This window comes from Ahaetulla prasina, chromosome 3, assembly GCF_028640845.1.
Source record: "Ahaetulla prasina isolate Xishuangbanna chromosome 3, ASM2864084v1, whole genome shotgun sequence".
Classification (NCBI taxonomy): Eukaryota; Metazoa; Chordata; class Lepidosauria; order Squamata; family Colubridae; genus Ahaetulla; species Ahaetulla prasina.
The window spans coordinates 125,864,205-125,890,918 of record NC_080541.1 but is presented as its reverse complement, the minus strand read 5'-3'; the positions used below and the strand labels follow the sequence as shown (position 1 = coordinate 125,890,918).

The 26,714-nt window shown below is 40.1% G+C and overlaps 1 protein-coding gene across 1 annotated transcript in view; it reads right to left on the bottom strand.

Moving 5' to 3' along the window:
- The window catches only part of CACNA1E (calcium voltage-gated channel subunit alpha1 E), a 334,730-nt gene that overhangs the window by 122,395 nt on the left and 185,621 nt on the right, over window positions 1-26,714 (bottom strand). The window contains exons 8-9 of the mRNA XM_058178755.1: window positions 8,499-8,614; window positions 1,493-1,546 (exon numbers count right to left, since the gene is read on the bottom strand). Of these exons, the coding sequence (XP_058034738.1) occupies window positions 1,493-1,546; window positions 8,499-8,614 (170 nt within the window). The remainder of the gene's footprint in view (window positions 1-1,492; window positions 1,547-8,498; window positions 8,615-26,714) is intronic.

Below are 26,714 nucleotides of genomic sequence, written 5' to 3'. Positions count from 1 at the left end.
AACTATTTTCTCTACGTACAGTATTTTTTTTCTTTTCCATATTTAGGTAGTTCTCATTTAGCTACCATAATTGAGACCAGCACTTTGGTTGCTATGCAAGGCAGTCACAAAATGAAACCACCATTGTGCTTATGATTTAATTCCATCTTTCAGCTTTGCAGATTTGTGAAGGTTGTAAAAAACAAGGATTGGCCATGAGGTTACTTTTTCATCACCATCATGATGAAAACTATCCATATTTGCTCAATGGGGCAATTACTAAAAACGGACCACCTGTAATTATTTTGCAGAAGTAACAGGGTTTTTTTTTCTTTTTAAATGGATATTATATTAGATTATCAAAACTTAAAATTAGACCATTTGTTGACATTTCAATGTTAGGTGCAGTAGAGATGGGGTTATCATCTGATATGGAAACCCTATGCTACCCTTGCTTGTTAATAGGTTGAACCAGGGGTGAAATGCTCCTGGTTCGGACCGGATCGGCCAATCCAGTAACAATGGTGGCGGGTGGTTCAGAGAACCAGTAGCAAAAATCCCTGTCCCCACACGCATGCCCCCCCAATTGCTCAATCACCCAATCGCCTGCTTGCCCGCTTGCCACTTCTTTTAAAAAATGCTTTTAAAAGGTTAAAAAAAGGCTCTGATGATCACAGCTGAGCCGCACGATTGTCAGAGCCTTTTTTTTACTTTTAAAAGCATTTTTTACAACCTATTCGGCTGAATAGGTTATTAAAAATGCTTTTAAAAGGTAAAAAAGGGTCTGACGATCCCCGCTGAGCTACCTAATTGTTAGAGCCTTTTTTTTAACTTTTAAAAGCATTATTTTCAACCTATTCTGCCGAATAGGTTGTAAAAAAATACTTTTAAAAGTAAAAAAAAAAGATCACGTGCCACAGTTGATCACCCCTGCGCATTGTTCTACTTATCCCATGCCTCCTTTTGGTGTGCACTGTGTGTGCACGTGCATGCACCTTGTATTTGGTGCGTGCTGCGCACTATGCATGTGTGCATGGCACACATGGACAGCCAGCGAACCGGTAGTAAACTGGTTCAGATTTCACCACTGGGTTGAACTGACCCAAATATCTGTATCTGGGATGTTTGCGTATGCCAGCACCTGGATCACTTGACAAACCTGACATGTGATGCCTTCCTGGCTGCTAGACTTTTTTATTCGCCATACCTGATCAAATAGCACAATTGGGGAGCAATCACAAAGAAAAAACATGTAGGGGACACATATTCATGCCCTGCTGCTTCTTCATTGCAAATCCCCTTCTTTCTCCACTTTTGGCTGTCTCCATAAATAGACAGAAAGGTAGCAAAACCTGGATGTGTGGCATGCAGGCAGTTTCACCCCATCTTCTACTGACAAACATGCATGGGCTGTGCATAAGCAGTTAAGTGACGTGTGATTGTGACAGCAAGTGTACTATGAATCAATAAGAGAGAAGTTAATTGATATTTTTTGAGAGAGAAGGAGCCTTACCTTCTAAGGCTGATGTGCCAGAATTTTTGTTCTCTTCAGCCAGCATTACTTCCTCTATAGAAAGATTTATAATTTAGTTATTCAGTTGCTTAGCTTTCTTGAACTTTAGTGAAGCAAACAGTTCTCAGTTCTCATATCCATAGAAATAGGGGAAAGAGGGTTAATAAAAAGGGGGAGGTAAGACAATAAAGCAGCACAAAATAAGCTTAAAATGAAATTATTCCAACGGAACAGAGTAACATATTTAAACATCTAAGGTTCCCAGGACAGCTTTAAAGAATCAAAAATTTAGTCTTTTTCAAAGGGTTTCCAAGCAGTGGTTAGAACACAGTACTGCAGGCTATTTCTGCTGACTGCCGGCTGCCTGCAATTTGGCAGGTCGAATCTCAACAGGCTCAAGGTTGACTCAGCCTTCCATCCTTCCGAGGTGGGTAAAATGAGGACCCAGATTGGTGAGGGCAATATGCTGACTCTGTAAATTGCTTAGAGAGGGCTGTAAAAGCACTATGAAATGAGAAATAAGTCTAAGTGCTATTGCTATCTTAGGCTGAAGCATCACAATCAAGGGAGAAGAAAGCATCACGTATTCCGCTTAGAGCTATACCTTTTTGCCTTGAGTTCGAATATCAGAAACTTGAAAGTGGCTTCCAAAACAAAATATACATAACAGTTTCATTGGTAAACTCAACACTGTCAGACTCAACACTGTCAGACTATTTACTGAATCTGCACTACTATTAATCGTCTCATAGTTCCCATCACCAATCTCTTTCCACTTATGACTGTATGACTATAACTTGTTGCTGGCAATCCTTATGATTTATATTGATATATTGACCATCAATTGTGTTGTAAATGTTGTACCTTGATGAACGTATCTTTTCTTTTATGTACACTGAGAGCATATGCACCAAGACAAATTCCTTGTGTGTCCAATCACACTTGGCCAATAAATTCTATTCTATTCTATTCTATTCTATTCTATTCTATTCTAATAAGAGCATGAAAATATTGGAGGCACAAAATCAAGTTAGAGTAGCAAAGGAATATGAACAATCTATCCTTTTTAGGCACAGAAAGAGGAATGGGACACGATAACAAACTCTTAACATTTTCTCTTTCACTGTCTGCTTAACGTTATCTTATGTCAGCTCTTTTTTCCTTGCTGAACAAAGCATAAGAATACCATTCATTGGAAAGGATTGCTCTGCTCACTTTTGTTTGTTTGTTTGCTTGTGTCAGGGATGGGTGGGGGGAGAACAGATTAGCCAATTTTGGAATAAATTAACCCCTTCATCCCTGAACAATAATACTATGATTTATTACTGTGAGATCAAAGTAAAGAAAACCTTTATGAAACCAGTTTATGTGGAGGTAAATCAATGAGTCAGTGGATACAAAGATGTAATGCAGGGGTCCTCAGACCTTTTAAACAGGGGGCCAAATTCACAGTCCATCAGACTGCTGTGGGGATGGACTGGCTGGGTGGGGCGTGGCTACATGGTCATATGACTGGGTGGGGTGTGGCTAGGTGGGCATGTGACTAGGTGGGCATGGCCAATTTAGCAGTCCATTAAACAGTGCACAAAAATTAAACTTTAATTGGTTTTGCTCCTGGGGGTGTTTTATTTGCTTTTGTTTTCATGTTGCTCTTTTGGTTGACTTTTCTTTTTACGATCGTTTTTTCAGTTGTTTAGGAGTCTAGTGGTTCACTTCAGGAAACTGTTTTGCAGCAATTCTTCTCAGCCCCAAGGAGTTTACAATCAACAAGTCTCTCTCTGTCTCTCTCTGTGTCTCTTATCTCTCTCTCTCTCTTTCCCTCCCTCCCTCTCTCTCTCTCCCCCCCTCTCTCTCTATCTTCTGGAGGCAGGGAAGGTCCAAAATGGGGCATGCGGACTCCTCAGGAGCCCTCAGTCTGCCCTGATTTTGGCCTACAGATTGCTACTGGAGGCAGGGGAGGCACTCTGCAGTTTAAAAACTGGCTAAAAAGGCCCCATTTTTCACCTCCCATATCCAAAAGCACTCTTCAGGCAAAAAACAGGCTAAACCAGGCCCATTTTTGGCCTCCCAGGGCATCCACACATCCTGTTTTTCACCTCCTCCATCTCCAGAAGCACTCTGCAGGCCAAAAATGTTAGCCTTACCTTCCAATTCCAGCCCATGGGGCTTTAAGGTAAGTCCTGTGCTCGGCTGAAGAGTGGGGGCCAGCGGGTGAGTGGGGAGATGTGGGCAGAGCAGTCTCATGGTCCTGCACGGGCTGGATTAATGGCTTCAGTGGGCCATATGCGGCCCGCAGGCTGTAGTTTGAGGACCCTGATGTAATGTCAAATACCTTTGCTCAGTTCAAAACATTCTCTAATAAGAAATATCCCACTGGCAAAATGTCATTTAATTGGCTAATTGGTGCTTGACAGAAAACAATTCCCAGCTATTTTGCCAATATAAGATTCGGTTATTGCTTTCTATTTTACAAATAAACATCTTTAGAAATATAAACATTAAAATGGCAGCACAATTCTCTAAAATATGATTTTGGATCATAATGAGGATGGTGCAATTTGTCCACAAATAGGCCTCCATCATAGAATAAACAGATTTGGCAGTCAATATTAAATGTACTGAAATGAACACTTTGAATTGTGCTTGGAAAACAACCAGCAACTAATATAGATATTTCAACATGACAGTGATGGAGCTATCCTGAGAGATACCTGTTCAACCAATTTCAGGGCCAGCTGTAATGTTGAAACTATCTTCAATAGCTGCTCTGCAAAGAAAATACAAACTAACCGGGGAGAAATGTAAAATTTGTTACTACTGGTTCTGTGGGCACGGCTTGGGGAGGGTGTTAATGTGACTGGGTGGGCGTGGCCAACTTTTTTTTTTTTACTTTTAAAAACATTTTTTTCTACAACTTCTTCAGCGGAAGAGGTTGTAAAAAAATGCTTTGAAAAGCCTATGATGATCAGGCAACTCAGCTGGGATCACCAGAGGTAAAAAAGCTTTGAAAGGGTTCTGATGATCCCAGTTGAGTTGCCTGATCCCCAGAACTCTTTAAAAGCATTTTTTTACAGCCTCTTCAGCCGAAGAGGTTGTAAAAAAATGCTTTGAAAGGGTTCTGACGATTTCAGCTGAGTTGTCTGATCGCCAGAACCCTTTCAAAGCATTTTTTACAGCCTCTTTGTCCAGAGAGCTTGTAGAAAAAATGCTTTGAAAAGGTTCTGGCAATCTCAAAAATGCTTTGAAAAGGTTCTGGCTGAGCCACGCAATCATCAGAGGCTTTTTTTCTTTCTTTTAAAAGCATTTTTTCAACTGAAGAAAAAATGCTTTTAAAAGTTAAAAAAAAAAAAAACCTCAGCTGGGCATGCAGGGGAAGGGGGGCAGGGATTTTTGCCACCATCACTACCAGATCAGGTGATCTGGTCCGAACCAGGAGCATTTCACCCCTGAATCTAACCTTGTGTAATTGCTACTTGTGTCACTCTCTCCAGGTAAGATAATAAAGCCCCTTTTGTCAGGCTTTATTGATTTGTAAAACTCATAACTCTACTCCTATACACTATGAAATTTCATCTGAAATTGAAGTTCAAAATTACGTTAAAGCATATCTAATTTATAGTTGCTGACTTTGCTATTGAAATTTCCAGGAATATAGCAAGTTTTGCACTATTGCAACTGTTATTACAAGACATTGAGTTTGACTCATGCTGATTAAAGGCACTGAATCTTCTGGTGTATACATGTGTGCCAGTTTGGTTTAGCGGTTAAGACAACAGCCCAGAAATGGGGAGATAGTGAGATCTACTCCCACCATAAACATGAAAGCTGGTCGGGTGACTTTGGGCCAGTCACTCCCAGCCCAGCCCACTACACAGGGTTTTTTAAAAAATTTATTTACATTTATATCCCGCCCTTCTCCGAAGACTCAGGGCGGCTTACATTGTGTAAGGCAATAGTTTCATCCTATTTGTATATTTATATACAAAGTCAACTTATTGCCCCCCCAACAATCTGGGTCCTCATTTTACCTACCTTATAAAGGATGGAAAGCTGAGTCAACCTTGGGCCTGGTGGGACTCGAACCTGCAGTAATTGCAGGCAGCTGTGTTTAAGCTGTGTTTAATAACAGGCTATCTTACAGCCTGAGCCTCACCGTGGCCCTTTGTGTGGGCTGGGTTGTGATTGTGGAGAAAATAGGAGGAAAGAGTATGTTTGCTTCCTTGAATTATTTATTAAAAAAATAAAACTGGGGTAAAAATAAATAAATAAATAAGTATCCATCTGTCTTTATTTCTGTTTTTAATTAATTTATTTTTAGAGGTGTTATTACCAATATCCTTCTGTACCCTGTTTCTTCTTTGGTGTTTTTGGAAGATGGGTGTTCCTATATATTAATGAAATTAAAATTAAGTCGGACTTGTTGACTGAATAGTCCAGCAGCCATGACATATTCAGGTAGAATCCCAGATTACAAACTTCTTTTTTCATAGGAAATGCAACCTTATTGAGAACAAGCAGATATTCTAAATCCTGAAGTCACATCTTTGGATTTAGCAATTATATCTTTTCCAAATTCAGTTTCAAATTGTATTCATCCATCCATTCATTTATTTCCTGGATTTATATGGATACCCATCTCATATATGTGATTCTGGGTGGCTAATTCAATAAAAACATCAATGAAATAAACAATGGAATTAAATAAAATACATACAACATAAAATGGCTACCAAGAATAAACCCATCAACCCACAAACGCATTCAATCTACAAGCTCATCCCTTTCCTGAAAGAAAAGCCAGATCTTAAGAACTTTATGAAAGGCCAAAAGGGTTGGGGCTAATCAATTCTTGGTGGGACTGGTATTCAAGCAGATACTGAAAATGCATTGTTTCCCTGGTACTGACTTATGGTAGTCTAATAATAGTTCCTGAAGTATGCCCTTTCTGTGAGACCTGATGGGATGGGGTAGAAACAATCTCTTATAACCTGAAGATATGCAGGAAGTTTTGAGGTGTCCAATCCTGAAGCCACTGTCAATTCTGAAGCAAACCTGGCTAGGGCCATTTTGGAGGCTTCAGGGTTTCCACAATGCAAAGATAGGATAGGGAGGGGGAACATACTTAGATGCGGGTTTTGTAGCCAAAATAAAATAGTTTTCTGTGGGAACCAAGGACATTCCAACATGTGGCTGCAGAGAGGAGGAGTCTGGTTACCAGGCAACCAGCCAGTACCTTGATTGGACAATGTGACTGTTAATCTATGCATGAGTAGAATAGAATAGAATAGAATAGAATAGAATAGAATAACAGAGTTGGAAGGGACCTTGGAGGTCCTCTAGTCCAACCCCCTGATTAGGCAGGAAACCCTCACCATTTCAGGCAAATGGCTATCCAACATCTTCTTAAAAACTTCCAGTGTTGGATCATTCACAACTTCTGGAGGCAAGTTGTTCCAATGATTAATTGTTCTAACTGTCAAGAAATTTCTCCTTAGTTTTAAGTTGCTTCTCTCCTTGGTTAGGTTCCACCCATTGCTTCTTGTTCTACCCTCAGGTGCTTTGGAGAATAGCTTGACCCGCTCTTCTTTGTGACAACTCCTGAGATATTGGAACACTGCTACCATGTTTCCCTTAGTCCTTCTTTTCATTAAGCTAGACATACCAGTTCCAGCAACCGTTCTTCATATGCTTTAGCCTCCAGTCCCCTAATCATCTTTGTTGCTCTTCTCTGCACTCTTTCTAGAGTCTCAACATCTTTTTTACATTGTGGTGACCAAAACAGTAATTAAGTAATTAAGAACAAAAATAATTCATAGAAATCATCAGCAAAATTATTTGAATACACTCTAGTTGCTTTTTAAGGTAAAAAGCAGGGGTGAAATGCTCCCGGTTCAGACTGGATCCCGCGATCTGGTAGTGATGGGAGCAGATAGTTCGGAGAACCAGTAGCAAAAATCCCTGCCCCCCCCCCACTGCCCATGCCTAGCTGTTCCTCTTCTCTGTCCCTGAAATGCTTGATGGTGATATAGCTGCAAACGGCCTTAAATGACTGGCACGGTACTTCAAAGGGCCGCACTACAGCTGATCAGTGCTGTAGGCAGCTAGTAGACCGGTGCATCTATTTTTAAAGAAGGTAGTCTGGTGCCTGCCACAAAAAGGCACTTGGCAGATCGGTGCCTCTCAGTAAAACGCAGTTGGTAGACCGGGGCCTCTATTTTTAAAGAAGGTAGACTGGTGCCTTTCAGTAAAACGCAATTGGTAGACTGAAGCCTCTATTTTTAAAGAAGGTAGACCGGTGCCTCCCAAGTTTTATATACTTTATTATTTTTATTATTTAATATTATTGACCATGCCCATTCAGTCACCTGACTACCAAGCCACACCCACCAATTAAGCCACACCCACAGAACCGGTAGGGAAATTTTTTATATTTCACCCCTGGTAAAAAGGTCTCTCCTTGAACTACTGTGTCAATTTCACTTATTTTTCAGGAAATAACTTTCTCCCCAGCTCTCTTATGACATCACAACAATGTTATATGAAATTATTCATCTATATTGTTGTGTAGGAACAAGGAATACATTCTACTGGGATTTATAAGAGCACTGTGATGGTCCTATGCAGATTCCTAACCCGTTTAAGCTAAAAAGATATATGCCTTTTTAAAAACGGCATGGAATATTTTAGCAAAAAACAAAACAAAACCTCACCAGATGCTCACACCTACACAAGAGGTGTGCTGCAGAACACTTCATTTACAAATAAGATGATAACAATAAAACTTTATGAAAAGGAACTTAAAAAAAAGAAAGCATATTTTTAGAAACAAATAGAACAAGACTGAACATAGGAAAAAGTAGTTTCATTGTCTCGCCAACAGTATTGGGTGCAAAGACTAGGACAGGTATCTTTTTCAGTAATGTTTCTAGTGGTTCTCTGAGGGAGCAGCTCAACAGCTCCACTGATTTAATTGGCCTTGGAATTGCCTCAACACAACTGGTATTACCTGCTTTGTCTATCCAGGCCCGGTAGCCATTCAGCTCCCGTTCAATCTGCTGCTGTCTCCTCAGTTTCATGAAAGCCCGGCGATTTTCCACTCGCTCTCTCTCTTTGGCAAATTCTCTGTAAAAAGGAAAGGCCAAGAACTGGTCAGTTTGGACTGTATTCTGACATAGCCAGGTCAGGAAGGAAAAGGGCTGTTTTTAGTGCCTAACAGAATAGAGGATTTTCACCAGCTACTTTCATCATCTCTTTAAAATAAATTTGATTTGAGCTCCACTAGAAATTTACAGAGCTATTCAGAAACCAAGAGATTAGAATTTTGTCTATATATTTCACACTTCATAAAGAATTAGCAGCCAATCCATGCCAATGCTTCCAGCCAATGCAGAGAGAAAAATGGCAGACAATCAGAGCTTTCTTGCTACCATTTCAAGCTGGCCAATAGTGTATGCCTTTTCTTTTCTTTCCCTTCTCTGAATTCACTGGTTCCTTGCAAGAAATAATAGATAGATAGATAGATAGATAGATAGATAGATAGATAGATAGATAGATAGATAGATAGATAGATAGATACATAGATACATAGATACATAGATAGATGATAGATAGATACATAGATACATAGATACATAGAGGATGGATGGATGGATGGATGGATGGATGGATGGATGGATAGATAGATAGAGTACATCATCTCCCATGCTCTATATATTTATTTGCATGCATCTGTGCATATTTGTCTATTTTTCTAAATCCCAAAGGTAATTTGAGGGGGAAACAGCAAATGGGTGTCAGTTGTTTAAAAATTTCAGACATGTGTGTTGAAAACTCTCAAAGTCTTCTTGTGACACCAAATCTAGAACAGGTAATTCAGGAAAGATGAGAATCCTCTCCAATGGGAGGATTTGAGTACAAGCCATTTTATACTTTGTTAAAGCAGTATCTGCTATCCTAAAACAGCATTTCTTTGTCCACAGGAAATGCTGTTCCCACTAAGCATCACAGCTAAGCATCACAGCTAAAAAGAGATATCCCTAATCCCGTAGTCCAATGATTATAAATTAATGGATCAAGTTCAAAGGGAGGAAGTATCTACTCCTCCTTCTCTAAGCAATTGTGAGTGACCATTTGAGTAAACTCGACCCAGGAGAATGGTCGGCAGACTGTTCGTTTTCTCTATGAATTAATCCATATGCCATGCCAACATATGCCATGCCAACATACTATAAACAACTTCTTACTCTCAAGATAATAAACAGTGAAACATGTACTAAATATATATCCTCTAATTTTTACAATCTGAATTACAAAAGCAGATGAAGTGGTTGGGGACAGGTCATTCCAGAAAAGCCCTGTCTATATGGTCACTAAAAGTCAACACTAATTTGATAGCCCACAATCATAAATTTTGGAAAACTGTTGCTGGTGAACTTACTTGATACCCTGCAACTTCTTCCCAATATATCTTGAGCTATCTACAGGCTGAACTTAGTTTCTAAAACTGCTCCTCGTTGAAGTTATTAAATATTTTTAATATCATCCTTTTAAATCATCCTCAATCTTTGTTGATTGTAGTGTTCCTACTACAACTTTATGGCTTATGTAATTGGGAGAATGGTAGCCTTCTTTCCTCTTACCTTTGTAAGAGAAAAGTAGAGAATTTTGTATGGCATGCTTGAAAACAGAAAAACATGGTTTATGAGCCAGAGGATTTGGCAGACTGTAGCAGGTAAAAGTAGACCCTGTACATAATTCAAAAAATAAGGCTATTGCTATTGCCCACTGCTCAAAACAGTGTCTCTCCAATAGGCAGTTTTGATTCTACACATTCCTTATGCATTAGCTTTCATAAGCAAATTATTTTCTGTCTCTCCTACAACTGAAATGTTGTTGATAGGCTGGGGGTGTGGATGCATTATTCAAAAGAAACATACATTGGCACAGCTTTGCTATATAGTCTCAGGATCTGCTGAAGGTGTGAAACAGTAGGGTGAAGAAAAGATTGAAGAAAATGCAGGAACAGTAACAAGGTCCCTCTAGTAATACTCTAATCCCCTGGGTAAACACAATCCTTGCATAAATTAAGCTCTATGGAGTCCACTCAATGCTGTGGAATTTTTCCTCATTACATCTCCTAAAGCTAACATTCCAACATAGAAACGATCAGAAGTATGAAATAAAACACTGTTGACACAAATACAATTAGAATATTCTGGGTCATAATCTCTTGTTGTACAGCTCTAGTACCACTCAGATAGGTTCCAATAAAAGTTAGAGTTTGTACAGATCCACCTCCGCAGAAGGATAGTGCTGCCAATGCCCACAGCCATAGCTTCAGTTTAAAGGTATGTCAACTAGGCCAAAGATAACTAGCAAGGTGTGAATTTGATCAGATTATTGGATAGGAGACCACTACACTACACTAATAAAGGTAGTCCTTGACTATTTGTTTGACGATGGTTTGAAGTTACAACAGTGCTGAAAAAAGTGATCTATGAACAGTCCTCACACTTACATCTGTTGCAGCATCCCTGCAGTCATGTGACTATGATTTGGGCACTTGGTAACGGTCATGCATTGATTACAGTTGCAGTAGCCCACAGTCATGTAATCACCATTTGTGATCTTCCCAGCCATTTCCAACAAACAAAATTGGAAACTGGTTGGAAAGGTCTTAAGTGGCAGTCCTATGATGTCTCGCTTAACAATCATGGTGATTTTCTTAATGACTATGGGAAAAAAGTCATAAAATCAGGAACATTCACATGATGCCTCATTTAACAACCACACCATTTAATAAGAAATTGTCCATCCCTGCTGTCATAAATTGAGGACTACCTGTAACATCCCAGGATAATTGTGCTAGAATCTATGAAAATTAGAGTCCCTCTGACAGGAATAAATTTGAGTTTATATGATAAAAGAACTGTAACAAAGATATTTTATTGAACAAGTAAATAAAGTAAGGATAGCTACAGGTTGCAATACTTATTAATATATCAAGAAACATACCATTATATCACAGACACTGTTTTGCTATTCCCTCCCAAATAAACCAGGATAATTTTGATCACCCATCTAGCCACAGAAATTAATACACTACTAGAAATATATCTATCAGCGAAGGTTGTGCGATAGATATGATAGAGTGATTGAAAAACTGCATGTTTAGTTTTCACATTTATATTTGCTTTGGGCTCTATTATTGGACTTTCATTATATTTTATAATATTTTGTATTCTACTGATGTTGTATAAAATTTATAACCTTCCTTGAGAAGGCTTTTTCTTTTATAGGTGATCTAAAAACCATGTTTTAAGAAATAAATGACATTAAGGAAAGATATAGATCTGAAAATTAGATGTTGATCAATATTATTTGATATATATATTAAAGATAGCCCATAATGAGATAAAGTAGAGCTACAACAGTGCTAAAGAGAGGAAACATGGTACCAGAGATACTTTCCTTATATTTTGTCTGTTTTTATGCTCTTATAACAATATTCAGCTAGTTTTAAATAATAATAAATGGGAAGTTAGCAAATTATAATGTAAGGCACCAGCCTTCAGGGTTTATTTTTATTTCCAAGAATATTTCTGCATTTTACATTAACCCATTAGGCATTCTTAAGAAATAAAAACAAATGTGATTTACAAAGCAGTGTCTATAGAGATTCTCAGTCATCCAAGTCATGGTTGTCCCAAAGATGCTTTTTCAAGAGGCAACTGGACTTTCTGGTTTTTCTTTGAAGCCGTTTTGCTTCTCATCAGAGAAGCTTCTTCAAGTGAAATGTCTTCAAAGAAAAACCAGAAAGTCCAGTTGCCTCTTGAAAAACCACCTTTACAAAGCAGTGTTTTGTGCAGAAGCATGCCCACCTGACTAGGAAAGAGAAATCAGTAAGCTAAGGTTGTCAAGAACAACCTAGAGGCGGATAGGAACAAGTCAGTTCTCCTGTTTTAGGAGATTTCCCATATGCATTTAAAATTAAAACTATGTCAACCAGATCTACCATAATAGTTTTTTTCCCTGATGTAAAATTGGTAATATGTCAAAAATGAAGCTATCTAATATAAGAAAATGTAACTTTCATACTGTGTTTTCAGGTTTTATCTTATTTGGTAAACAATCCATTTAGATGTCAGCTTTCTAAATGTGTCTTCTGCAGTGAAGACAAATATAAAGAACAGAAGGGATCACACTGATTTGACAAGAGATAGGAAAGCAGATTGATTCGAGTTTATGAAACTGTGTTACAAATGCAGCTTCATGGTAAAGCATGACACAAATTAACCCATGGTCACATAGATAGCATTTTGCTTAACCCACACACTTTTATGGAGAGACATATTTTCCTGTCAATAATAGAAAAGGTATATCCTATCTCAAGAACAATAAGCTGTTCAGTGAGAACTTGTCAGATGGCGGTAGTAGTCATCTGTTTGACAAAGTCAAGACCTTCATATTTTCCCAGTGAAAAATTAAAAAAAGATGTAAAAGAAAACCAAGAGACGTATAATCAACATATGTACTGTAGTGGGAAGAACAGGTATGCTTAGAAATAAAAGTGATTATGAAAGGTGGTGCTTTCTTTCCAGTAGCCCAACTTTTGGTCTTAAAAAAAAAGAGTGGAAGAAGCATCCAGTGAAATATCCATGATTACATTAGGGTCCATAGATATCATGCTGGAAATACCAGATCTACAGTGGGTGTAGTCATATAACTGACAAGTAGTATTTAATCACCTGTTCCTCTTCCTACTTCAAAGGGGCCCACATATTTAGACTTCACTTGTAGGAAAAAGCTCCAACTTTTCAGTATTTATGATTGTCCTTTTCTGCATCTGTTCTACATTATTCTTACGTACATATTGTGAACGCATCAACATATTCACTGAGTTATTCACATTCATATTTTGTTTAAAAAAAAAATAGAACTTCAAATTAGAATTCTCCAGTGAATTCCTACAGGGCTGAGTGACTTGTTAATTTGCAATTTGTCATGTAGCTCTTAAACATCAACCTTTAGCCCAGTTCTACAGAGCTGCTTTGCTGTGCTCTACTCCTACTGCAGAGCCATCAAGAAATCTTTGCCACTTGCACAACTGTACACTTACCATGTACCTAAAATGGCTCTGTGCAATTAAATACCCAATATTCTAAATGCTGTGATTGGTGGTTCCCCTAACTGAAATTCTAGCCCTTCCCAATATTACCCAACAATGAAAACTTCCTGCAGTTGGCATGCGTTATGTATGCATAAGTTATTCCATACACTTCAGCTATGTTTTTGTTTGTTTCATCTTCCCTGGGCCATCCTATGAGGACCCAGATGGTTGGGAGCACTATGCTGACTCTATGAACTACTTAGAGAGAGCTATAAAGCAGTATGAAGCAATATATGAGTCTAAGTGCCATTGCTATTACTATCCACATGACTGAGGTGCTTTTCCAGGGTCTGGAAGCTTGTAAATTTGACAGACTTCAGCTCAACCTGAACAATGCTGTGGATGGCTATGAATTTTAGGGCTAGTGATTTTGTATTGTTAATTTCTAGATGTGGTGACTCCCTCAGGCAAAGTTGGAGCACAGTCTGGAGGTTTTCTGGAACTCGTGGTTCCTGCTTAAGGAAGATGTGATAGCTATGGCCAAGAGGCCCACACATAAGTACATATTGTATAGCAGTTGCAAACACATTTCTAGATTGGGAGGTATGAGTCACTCATGTCTTAATCACCTCTAAGAAATGTACTCCACAAGCTGCTACCCTTGAAGATATATTCTTCAAGGGTATGTGGGGCTCAATTACAGCTTTGCCTATCTTGCCTTCAAAATCTATGGGACTCATTCCTCTGCAAGGTATCTAGACATTTCAGATCCTGCATGCACTGTATAATCTCTGTTGATTTCCACACATTTTAATGGTTTATATAACTATCAGAACATTCAATGCCTGGTTTTGTATTTGTTTTGTCAGATAAACCTATGGCCATCATATATAGTTACAATACATATAAATAAATAGGAAAAAGAGGTCATCCCATCTTGGGAGAGATATGTGTACATATGCACACATATATATATTTCTGCCGGAGTTGCCATGACAACAGTAAGAGAACTTGAATCTGTAAACAAAGCTTTATATGAATCAAAACAGAGAAACATACTGAATGGAAAGGCTAATTTTCATTCCCTTGTGCATTTTGTTCCTCCGCAAGAAAGCTCAGGTGGATTTTCTTTTAGGTAAATGTATTAATTTATTATAGAGTAAACACATTGATATGAATGCCCAATTGGCCATCTAACTAATGCGACTGTAGATGGCGAACAAAAGATTAAAATATAATAAACAATTGATATCAATTTTAAACAATCCCGGTAAAAACATTTCCTTACCAACATTATGCATGGACACTAGGATTCCTAGGAATGTCCGGATGAAAAACCAGTTGTGTTACATGTGTGTACCATGGTGCACCCAACAGGCACATGCTGCTGCATACTAAACCAGCTGAAGCTTCAACATGCTCCTATTTATTTATCTGTATTATATTTATCTGTACGATGTATATGATAGGAATAGACTTATCTGACAAAACAAATAAAAAGCTAGACACTGATTGTTGTGATCGTTATAAACCATTAAAATAGGTGGAAATCAAAAGAAATTATACAATGCATGCAGGATCTGAGATGCCTAGATACACTACAGAGGAATGAGTCCCATAATTTTTTTAATATTATTGATTATTTTATCATAAAAATAAAACACAAAACAGTCAAACCATCCAACAAAATGAAACAAAACAAAAGCATACATTCAACCCTAACAATAAAAGAAAAAAAACTGTGCAAAAAAAGAGGAAAAAGTAATCAATTAAATTTAACATTTAACATGTGGGATCCATCCTGGCTGGGTGCTGAAAGAAAAGAAAAAGCAGTAAATTATCCTCCTCTTTTACAAATATCCTGTCTATAACTATAAAAAGGAAAAAAATATATATTCCCAAAACAAGCCGGGAGTCTGTTGTTTTGGCTGTATGATTATGGGTTTCCAGCTCTACTAAAGCAAATACCAGCTGGCCTAAGACTCAAAAATGCTATTCAGTTAAAAAGTTAAAAGCATCAGGCTACAACCAATCCTTCTCCTAATTTGAATGTCAGTTCAATATTTGCCATCAAACCGCAATTTTATTACAGAAGGGGAAAGTTATTAAACACATGATATTAATAATTTCACCTGTACTTAATTTTAATTAAATGAAATCTATTTTATTTCCTGGCCCCTGTACCTGACTTGTCTTATTAGCCCATAACTATATTTGGAGTATGACATTTCAAGGCCAAGAATATAGCTCTTGCCCCAGAAAAAATTGTGCATAGCATGAGCTACCAGACCTGATCTATAAAACTATACAAGACCAGGTGACAAGATAGAGATTTTCTTTCATTGCTTACTGATGTTTAATGACCGTACATATTTTTGCAGTGTGCATCTGGCAGCCCTATGTGCTCCTGATTTGAAGTCTATCTAGCCTGCATCTGATTCCAAAATAAAAATAAATAAATAAGGAAAAATACTGTAGAAGTCTTTAAATTGCCCATAAACTTCACCAGTTCAGTAAGCAGAGTAGGCACACTGGTTATCTGGCACATTATTTTCTACAACAATCAAATATATTTCCACATAATTTACAGTAAATAATAATAGCTTTGCATCTATATAAAGCAGTTCGTACATATTTGCCTAGTTTGTTTAATGTTTTGTCCTCTTTTGTACTATTATTTGGTAATAGACCACAGAACATACTGGAAAAGGCTCAGGGCTAAGAACCTCTTTATGAACTCAGTAACCTATAGACAATCCTTGTTCTGCCATGTTGCCTAATGGTATATTGAAGAAGTATTGAGCTCTAACACAGGAGGGCATTACAACTTGCCAGCTGAAAATTGTACATATCAGTTCAAAGTCTGCTATGTTAACAAATCAGTTCTGCAGTTGCCAAGAAACCATGTGTCCTGAATGCATCTTTAAAAAATGTCATTCAGCAGAAACCAGAAGTCTTAAGAAAAATATTAGGCAATGCAGATCTGTTAAGAAAGAAGGAATGGAAAAACTAGATAGAAGGAGTTTGGAAGTTTGAAAACAATCACCTGGATAGAAATAGCACTTAGACTTATATACCGCTTCACAGTGCTTTACAGCCCTCTCTAAGCTGAGTTAGCATATTGCCTCCAACAATCTGGGTCCTCATTTTACCAATCTTGGAAGGATGGAAAGCTGAGTCAATCTTGAGCCTGGTGAGAATTGAACTGCCAAATTGCAGGCAGCTGGTAGGCAGCAGAAGTAGTCTGCAGAGGACCAGGGAGGCATCACTAGGAGGATTTAAAGAAAGGCATAGACTAAAAAGCCCCTCCTGGCTAAAGGACTTAGAAAGGAAGTCAATGAATGATAAGGCTTAGGGATCAAGAGAGCAAAACTAACTATATCAAATTAAGTTAGCACTCATTGTACCACCTAGCTTTATTTTGTACCTCCAACTGAGTGCATAAGGAGTTCAATAAGATAATTATTAGGTATGTATATATTTTGAAAATTATTCAAAATAATTGCTTCAGGCATTACAAAGGCCCAAGCATTAATGCTATCATATCTGCATTACACAAATCCAAATGATCGCTAGATGGCAGGACACAGATAAAGAAACCTCCAACACTTTTCTACGATATACTGGTTATCTTGGATATCCAGCCAAGATAATATAACTTGAGCAAGCACAAGCCAAGATATGATAACCTGAGTAAACTGTACCATATCATAGTCTTCTGCTGTGTATGAAATATGAAGTCTTTTGGATGGTTCTGCAGGAAAATGGAAATCAAAGCAGCTGTTTTAAGAGTCAGATTAAGGATCCCATTAAAGCAACAGAAGACTGAAAGAAGATTTGAATGCTTTATTGAAAAGCAGAAGGCTGCTAAGCTGAGTTCCATGAGATCTGACAAATTTCCCCAAACTATTTTTGAAGTATGCACGACCTTAGTTGTATCTTTGGTGTAATACATCTTGTTGAAAAATATTTCTCAGGAAAATAGTAATTAGTTCAATACATAATAACATTAATGAAATCAATATAATTTTATACTCTTAACCTTGGTCAGAGACAGCACACTTTCTTCCTCAGTTTAAGGATCTTTACTTAAAGGTTTTCTTAAGTGGTGCCTCAATCCTCTGCTTGAAGTAAGAAGTTAAGAAACAATTGTCCTTGACATTAGTTTTCCCACACCATTCAGTTACATACTGTATGTTCAGACATTGTTCCTTCTGTTTGTGAGTAAAGAGTTGGCAGTTGCACCTAATTTTGTTGGATACATTTCCATGTATATTTCCACCATTTGACTGGCATATCACTCAAAGCATATAACGATATGTCAAGTCTTCCCACAGTTGAGAGGCATGCCTTCCCATATATAACTGATATGAAGCACTGGAGCCTCCAGATTATTTTCCAGGAATCAAGCGATCAAATCCTTTTCTAAGTGACAGACTGTTTACATTTCTTTTAACTCTGAAAAATAATCTTTTGGCAGAGCCCAGAAACATTTTTCTGATAAGGGGTGAAGTGGGGATGGGTTCCCACAATACTATATCTGCACACTTTATTTTGCCTTCTTTCTGGTGTGACATATGCATTTCAACCATATTATCCTTCTGTAGTGATACAGTCTTTTTCTTATTTCTAGATTTGACTTCTCATGAGAGATCTTATGTGAAAGAGCTATTTATTTATCCAATAAGGTGAAATCTTGACTATATGCCTAGAAATATTGTTCTAGAAATAAAAGCGGATAGTATTAAATTAATGCTGAAGAAAAATACACCACACACATATATTGTATAAAATCTGACATATACAGACAAAATGCAATTATAAAATCCATTGGAGGCTTATAGCATATGTATGTATGTGTGTGTATGTATGTATGTATGTATGTATATATGTATGTATGTATGTGTATGTATGTGTGTATATATATATATATATATATATATATATAGGTCTTTGGTTGTTCGGGTTTTCTCCCGTGTAAAATTGGAAGTGTCTTGGCGACGTTTCGACGAAGTCTCATTCGTCATCTTCAGGCTTCAGCTTCGTGCTTCTGGGAGCAATGTGTGATCGCAGCTGTTTCTTCCTTTTAACTGCTAGTGGGGGTTTGAACTGATTGGGTGGGAGCTTGGCTGTGCTCTGATTGGCTGGGGGGGGGTTTGTGCTCTGATTGGCTGGGGGGGTGTCCTGTGTTGGTGGGGGCTTGTTTGTGCTCAGTTTAGTCTGTGTTGCAGGGGGATTTGAGCTGGTGAGCTGCATAGCTGTTGTTTGGCTTTGTGGTCGTGCTACGTCTTCATAGTGGGTGTCAGTCTGCTGCATGTATGGATTGGAGGGGTTTGAAATGGCTAATGTTGCAGCTGCGGTCTGGCTTCTGGTCCTTGGTCGTGCTTCATGATCAGTGTGGGTTTGGGTCTGCTTTCTGGGTGGATGTGCGGTGGTGACATCCTGTGTGGACCTCGTGAGTGTGGGTCTGGTGTCATTCCTCGTGTTAGGGACTCGTTTGTCAATAAGGGCGGGTTTCCAAATGGCTGGTAGGCGGGAGGTGTCATCTCGTTTGTTCATGCTGTGTGGGCGTTTTTCTATCTCGATGGCTTCTCTGATTATTCTGTTGTTAAAGTGTTCAGTTTTGGCGATAGTTCTGGTCTTTATAAAGTCAATATCATGTCCTGTGACTTTAAAGTGTTGGACCAGGGAAGAAGTTGGTTCCTCTTTTTTGAATGAGTTCTTGTGTTCTTCAATGCGTGCACTTATTCTTCTGTTGGTTTGTCCAATGTATGTGGTGGGGCAGGCGGTGCATGGGATTTCATATACTCCTTGATTTTCTAACTCAATTTTGTCTTTGGGGTTTCTTAGGATGGTGGATATTTTTCTGTTTGTGCAGAATGCTGTCTTGATGTTGTGTTTGTGGAGGATCTTGCTGATTCTGTCTGTGGTGCCTTTTATATATGGGAGGAGGGCTGTGCTGTTTTCTTGTTCTCTGTCTTGGATTTTAGTGGGGGGTTCTTTTGGATTAGTTTGGTAATCTTATTTCTTTGGAATCCATTGGATGTTAGTACGTTAGTGAGAGTGTCTAGTTCGGGTTTTAGGTGTTGTTCATCAGCTAAGCATTTTGTTCTGAGATGAGTGTCTTGGCTACGGAGTTGATCTGTGCTGGGTGGTGGTGTGAGAGTGCAGATAGCGGTTTGTGTGTGTTTTCTTCTGGTAGATGGTGTGTCCTAGGGAGCCATTGGGTTTTCTGTAGACTAAGACATCCAGGAAGGAAGTTGGTTATTAACTTCTGTTTCCATGGTGAACTGTATTTTGGGGTGTAGGCTATTGAGGTGTGTGAGGAAGTTGTCAAGTTTTTCTTTCCGTGTGGCCAGATTATGAAGGTGTCGTCTACATATCTGAGCCAGAGTTTGGGTTTGTGATCAGATTTTTCTAGTGCTTGGGTTTCAAAGTGTTCCATGTAGAGGTTGGCAATGACAGGTGAGAGGGTGATCCCATGGGTGCTCCTTCTACTTGTTTGTATTTTGTCCATTATAGATGAAGTATGTGTTGGATAGGCAGTGGTTGGTCAGATCTAGGATGTGCTTGGGGGTTATATTTGTTTTGGATAGCTGTCAAGGCTTCTTTGATTGGCACTTGGGTGAAGAGGATATGACATCAAAGCTCACGAGTAGGTCGCTGGGCTGTAAGTTTTGTTTCTTTATGATCTCTATGAACTGGAATGAGTTTTTACGTGTGAGGTGATGGATTCTGCATAGGGCTGTAGTTGTTTGGCGAGAAATTTGGCTAGGTTTTGTAGAGGTGAGCCTATGGAGCTGACTATGGGTCTGAGTGGGGGTTCCTTCTTTGTGTATCTTGGGGAGGCCATAGAGCTTAGGGCATCTGGATGATTTCTCTCTGGGAATGATTCTTTGTTGGATTTCTTCGCTGATGGGGGAGGCTTTTATTTTGGATCTAGTGGTTTTTTCTAGGTAGGTGGTGGGGTCTGTGTTTAGGGGCTTGTATGCAGGGTCTTGGAGTAGGTTGGTTAATTTGGTTTGGTAGTCAGATGTGTTCATAACCACCGTGGCGTTGCCCTTGTCTGCTGGTAGGATTATTATGCTGGTATCTTTTTTCAGGTTAAGTAGTGCTGTCTGTTCCTCTTTGGGTAAGTTGCTTTTGGGTGGCTTGCTGGTGCAGAGGATGTTGGAGATCTCGAGTCTGATTTTATTAGCGTCATCGGGGTTGATTTTGGTCAGGCTGGTTTCAACTCCGCATATAATGGTTTCGGTGGGGATGTATTTGGGAGTGACTGCAAAGTTGAATCCTTTGGAAAGGACATCGGTTTCAGCTTTGGTGAGGATCCTATCTGAGATGTTATGCACTGTTTGTTTCATGTGTTGCTGTGAGGGTGGAGCGGTTTGTTTCTGGCGTTCTTGTAGTCTTCGGAGTTTGTTGGTGTGCGTGTCTGTCTTGAGGGTGGTCTGTGTTTCGGCTCTCCAGACGGCAAGTTGTTTGGATTTGTCCCAAAGTGCAGGGTGCATCTTGTTGCTGAGTTTGAGGTGAAGTGTGAGGAGATCTTTGTTGATTTGATCTAGGAGGAATCTTTTTGTGTGAAGTTCATTTCTGATTAAGGTCAATTCTGTTCTTTTTAGGATGCGTTTGGTGGCTGCAGAGTTGGAGTGGAATTTCAATTGGAAGCATTTGGGGATTAAATTTTGATCGCGGCAGTTTCGTAGGAATGCGAGGTCACATAAAATGGAAGCTCTTTGGACTTCTAGTTTTTCATAGGTCCTGGTCAGATGGTGGATTTCCTCCCCGTAGAGGTGCAATATTTGTTTTCTGAGGTTTTCGCGGTGTTTGTATATAGGTCTTTGGTTGTTCGGGTTTTCTCCGTGTAAAATTGGAAGTGTCTTGGCGACGTTCGACGAAGTCTCATTCGTCATCTTCAGGCTTCAACCGTGCTTCTGGGAGCAATGTGTGATCGCAGCTGTTTCTTCCTTTAACTGCTAGTGGGGTTTGAACTGATTGGGTGGGAGCTTGGCTGTGCTCTGATTGGCTGGGGGGGGGGTTGTGCTCTGATTGGCTGGGTGTGTGTCCTGTGTTGGTGGGGGCTTGTTTGTGCTCAGTTTAGTCTGTGTTGCAGGGGGATTTGAGCTGGTGAGCTGCATAGCTGTTGTTTGGCTTTGTGGTCGTGCTACGTCTTCATAGTGGGTGTCAGTCTGCTGCATGTATGGATTGGAGGGTTTGAAATGGCTAATGTTGCAGCTGCGGTCTGGCTTCTGGTCCTTGGTCGTGGTTCATGATCAGTGTGGTTTGGGTCTGCTTTCTGGGTGGATGTGCGGTGGTGACATCCTGTGTTGACCTCGTGAGTGTGGGTCTGGTGTCATTCCTCGTGTTAGGGACTCGTTTGTCAATAAGGGCGGGTTTCCAAATGGCTGGTAGGCGGAGGTGTCATCTCGTTTGTTCATGCTGTGTGGGCGTTTTCTATCTCGATGGCTTCTCTGATTATTCTGTTGTTAAAGTGTTCAGTTTTGGCGATAGTTCTGGTCTTTTAAAGTCAATATCATGTCCTGTGACTTTAAAGTGTTGGACCAGGGAAGAAGTTGGTTCCTCTTTTTTGAATGAGTTCTTGTGTTCTTCAATGCGTGCACTTATTCTTCTGTTGGTTTGTCCAATGTATGTGGTGGGGCAGGCGGTGCATGGGATTTCATATACTCCTTGATTTTCTAACTCAATTTTGTCTTTGGGGTTTCTTAGGATGGTGGATATTTTTCTGTTTGTGCAGAATGCTGTCTTGATGTTGTGTTTGTGGAGGATCTTGCTGATTCTGTCTGTGGTGCCTTTTATATATGGGAGGAGGGCTGTGCTGTTTTCTTGTTCTCTGTCTTGGATTTTAGTGGGGGGTTCTTTTTGGATTAGCTTGGTAATCTTATTTCTTTGGAATCCATTGGATGTTAGTACGTTAGTGAGAGTGTCTAGTTCGGGTTTTAGGTGTTGTTCATCAGCTAAGCATTTTGTTCTGGAGATGAGTGTCTTGGCTACGGAGTTGATCTGTGCTGGGTGGTGGTGTGAGAGTGCGTGCAGAAAGCAGACCCAAACCCACACTGATCATGAAGCACGACCAAGGACCAGAAGCCAGACCGCAGCTGCAACATTAGCCATTTCAAACCCCTCCAATCCATACATGCAGCAGACTGACACCCACTATGAAGACGTAGCACGACCACAAAGCCAAACAACAGCTATGCAGCTCACCAGCTCAAATCCCCCTGCAACACAGACTAAACTGAGCACAAACAAGCCCCCACCAACACAGGACACACACCCAGCCAATCAGAGCACAAACCCCCCCCCAGCCAATCAGAGCACAGCCAAGCTCCCACCCAATCAGTTCAAACCCCCACTAGCAGTTAAAAGGAAGAAACAGCTGCGATCACACATTGCTCCCAGAAGCACGGGGCTGAGGCCTGAAGATGACGAATGAGACTTCGTCGAAACGTCGCCAAGACACTTCCAATTTTACACGGGAGAAAACCCGAACAACCAAAGACCTATATACAAACACCCGTGAAAACCTCAGAAAACAAATATTGCACCTCTACGGGGAGGAAATCCACCATCTGACCAGGACCTATGAAAAACTAGAAGTCCAAAGAGCTTCCATTTTATGTGACCTCGCATTCCTACGAAACTGCCGCGATCAAAATTTAATCCCCAAATGCTTCCAATTGAAATTCCACTCCAACTCTGCAGCCACCAAACGCATCCTAAAAAGAACAGAATTGATCTTAATCAGAAATGAACTTCACACAAAAGATTCCTCCTAGATCAAATCAACAAAGATCTCCTCACACTTCACCTCAAACTCAGCAACAAGATGCACCCTGCACTTTGGGACAAATCCAAACAACTTGCCGCCTGAGAGCCAAACACAGACCACCCTCAAGACAGACACGCACACCAACAAACTCAAGACTACAAGAACGCCAGAAAACAAACCCTCCACCCTCACAGCAACACATGAAACAAACAGTGCATAACATCTCAGATAGGATCCTCACCAAAGCTGAAACCGATGTCCTTTCCAAAGGATTCAACTTTGCAGTCACTCCCAAATACATCCCCACCGAAACCATTATATGCGGAGTTGAAACCAGCCTGACCAAAATCAACCCCGATGACGCTAATAAAATCAGACTCGAGATCTCCAACATCCTCTGCACCAGCAAGCCACCCAAAAGCAACTTACCCAAAGAGGAACAGACAGCACTACTTAACCTGAAAAAAGATACCAGCATAATAATCCTACCAGCAGACAAGGGCAACGCCACGGTGGTTATGAACACATCTGACTACCAAACCAAATTAACCAACCTACTCCAAGACCCTGCATACAAGCCCCTAAACACAGACCCCACCACCTACCTAGAAAACCACTAGATCCAAAATAAAAGCCTCCCCATCAGCGAAGAAATCCAACAAAGAATCATTCCCAGAGAGAAATCATCCAGATGCCCTAAGCTCTATGGCCTCCCAAGATACACAAAGAAGGAACCCCCACTCAGACCCATAGTCAGCTCCATAGGCTCACCTCTACAAAACCTAGCCAAATTTCTCGCCAAACAACTACAGCCCTATGCAGAATCCATCACCTCACACGTAAAAACTCATTCCAGTTCATAGAGATCATAAAGAAACAAAACTTACAGCCCAGCGACCTACTCGTGAGCTTTGATGTCATATCCTCTTCACCCAAGTGCCAATCAAAGAAGCCTTGACAGCTATCCAAAACAAATATAACCCCCAAGCACATCCTAGATCTGACCAACCACTGCCTATCCAACACATACTTCATCTATAATGGACAAAAATACAAACAAGTAGAAGGAGCACCCATGGGATCACCCTCTCACCTGTCATTGCCAATCTCTACATGGAACACTTTGAAACCCAAGCTCTAGAAAAATCTGATCACAAACCCAAACTCTGGCTCAGATATGTAGACGACACCTTCATAATCTGGCCACACGGAAAGAAAAACTTGACAACTTCCTCACACACCTCAATAGCCTACACCCCAAAATACAGTTCACCATGGAAACAGAAGTTAATAACCAACTTCCTTCCTGGATGTCTTAGTCTACAGAAAACCCAATGGCTCCTAGGACACACCATCTACCAGAAGAAAACACACACAAACCGCTATCTGCACGCACTCACACCACCACCCAGCACAGACCAACTCCGTAGCCAAGACACTCATCTACAGAACAAAATGCTTAGCTGATGAACAACACCTAAAACCCGAACTAGACACTCTCACTAACGTACTAACATCCAATGGATTCCAAAGAAATAAGATTACCAAGCTAATCCAAAAGAACCCCCACTAAAATCCAAGACAGAGAACAAGAAAACAGCACAGCCCTCCTCCCATATATAAAAGGCACCACAGACAGAATCAGCAAGATCCTCCACAAACACAACATCAAGACAGCATTCTGCACAAACAGAAAATATCCACCATCCTAAGAAACCCCAAAGACAAAATTGAGTTAGAAAATCAAGGAGTATATGAAATCCCATGCACCGCCTGCCCCACCACATACATTGACAAACCAACAGAAGAATAAGTGCACGATTGAAGAACACAAGAACTCATTCAAAAAGAGGAACCAACTTCTTCCTGGTCCAACACTTTAAAGTCACAGGACATGATATTGACTTTAAAAAGACCAGAACTATCGCCAAAACTGAACACTTTAACAACAGAATAATCAGAGAAGCCATCGAGATAGAAAAACGCCCACACAGCATGAACAAACGAGATGACACCTCCCGCCTACCAGCCATTTGGAAACCCGCCCTTATTGACAAACGAGTCCCTAACACGAGGAATGACACCAGACCCACACTCACGAGGTCCACACAGGATGTCACCACCGCACATCCACCCAGAAAGCAGACCCAAACCCACACTGATCATGAAGCACGACCAAGGACCAGAAGCCAGACCGCAGCTGCAACATTAGCCATTTCAAACCCCTCCAATCCATACATGCAGCAGACTGACACCCACTATGAAGACGTAGCACGACCACAAAGCCAAACAACAGCTATGCAGCTCACCAGCTCAAATCCCCCTGCAACACAGACTAAACTGAGCACAAACAAGCCCCCACCAACACAGGACACACACCCAGCCAATCAGAGCACAAACCCCCCCCCAGCCAATCAGAGCACAGCCAAGCTCCCACCCAATCAGTTCAAACCCCCACTAGCAGTTAAAAGGAAGAAACAGCTGCGATCACACATTGCTCCCAGAAGCACGAAGCTGAAGCCTGAAGATGACGAATGAGACTTCGTCGAAACGTCGCCAAGACACTTCCAATTTTACACGGGAGAAAACCCGAACAACCAAAGACCTATATACAAACACCCGTGAAAACCTCAGAAAACAAATATATATATATATATATATATATATATATATATATATACACACACACACACACACACACACACACACACACATATACATACATACACACACACACAAAAAAAAACAACAACCACATGTTGATTCTGTCATTATATACTTCAGCCACAATGCTGCAGTTGATATAAAAAAAATCCATAGAGCATGAAGAGTAGACCATGGGGAAGTTTGTTTTGCATTCCACACCCCCACAACAATTCTAATTGCAGGATGAAAGAGGCGTGATTATAAAGAACAAATAGCGATATTCTTTCACAAGGAAAATATCTCCCTCCTGTGAGAGCCCAGCAGTAACCTTTCTTGCCCCAAAGGAGTTCTAAGCAGTTGCTACATCTGCTTCCAGAAGAATTGCCGTTTATTAGGCAGGCTGAGCCCATACACATTTATAACAGTGTGTGGGCATTTGTGTATGTGTGTATGCATGCAAATAAGAGAAAAAGATTTGAATATCAGTTTGTTGGAGATCTACTGACTTGTTAAGTGGTTTTTAATTTTGCCTCAGGAGATATAGCTCTCTGCTGTATTGTTCGGCAAGTCTCCCCGCCATATCTATAGATGTTAGGCTAAAAAGAGTATCTTCCTATCTTCACAGGATGGAAGTGTGGTGGCCACGTGCCCTACTTTCCAAATGTCAGTCTTATTTGTAG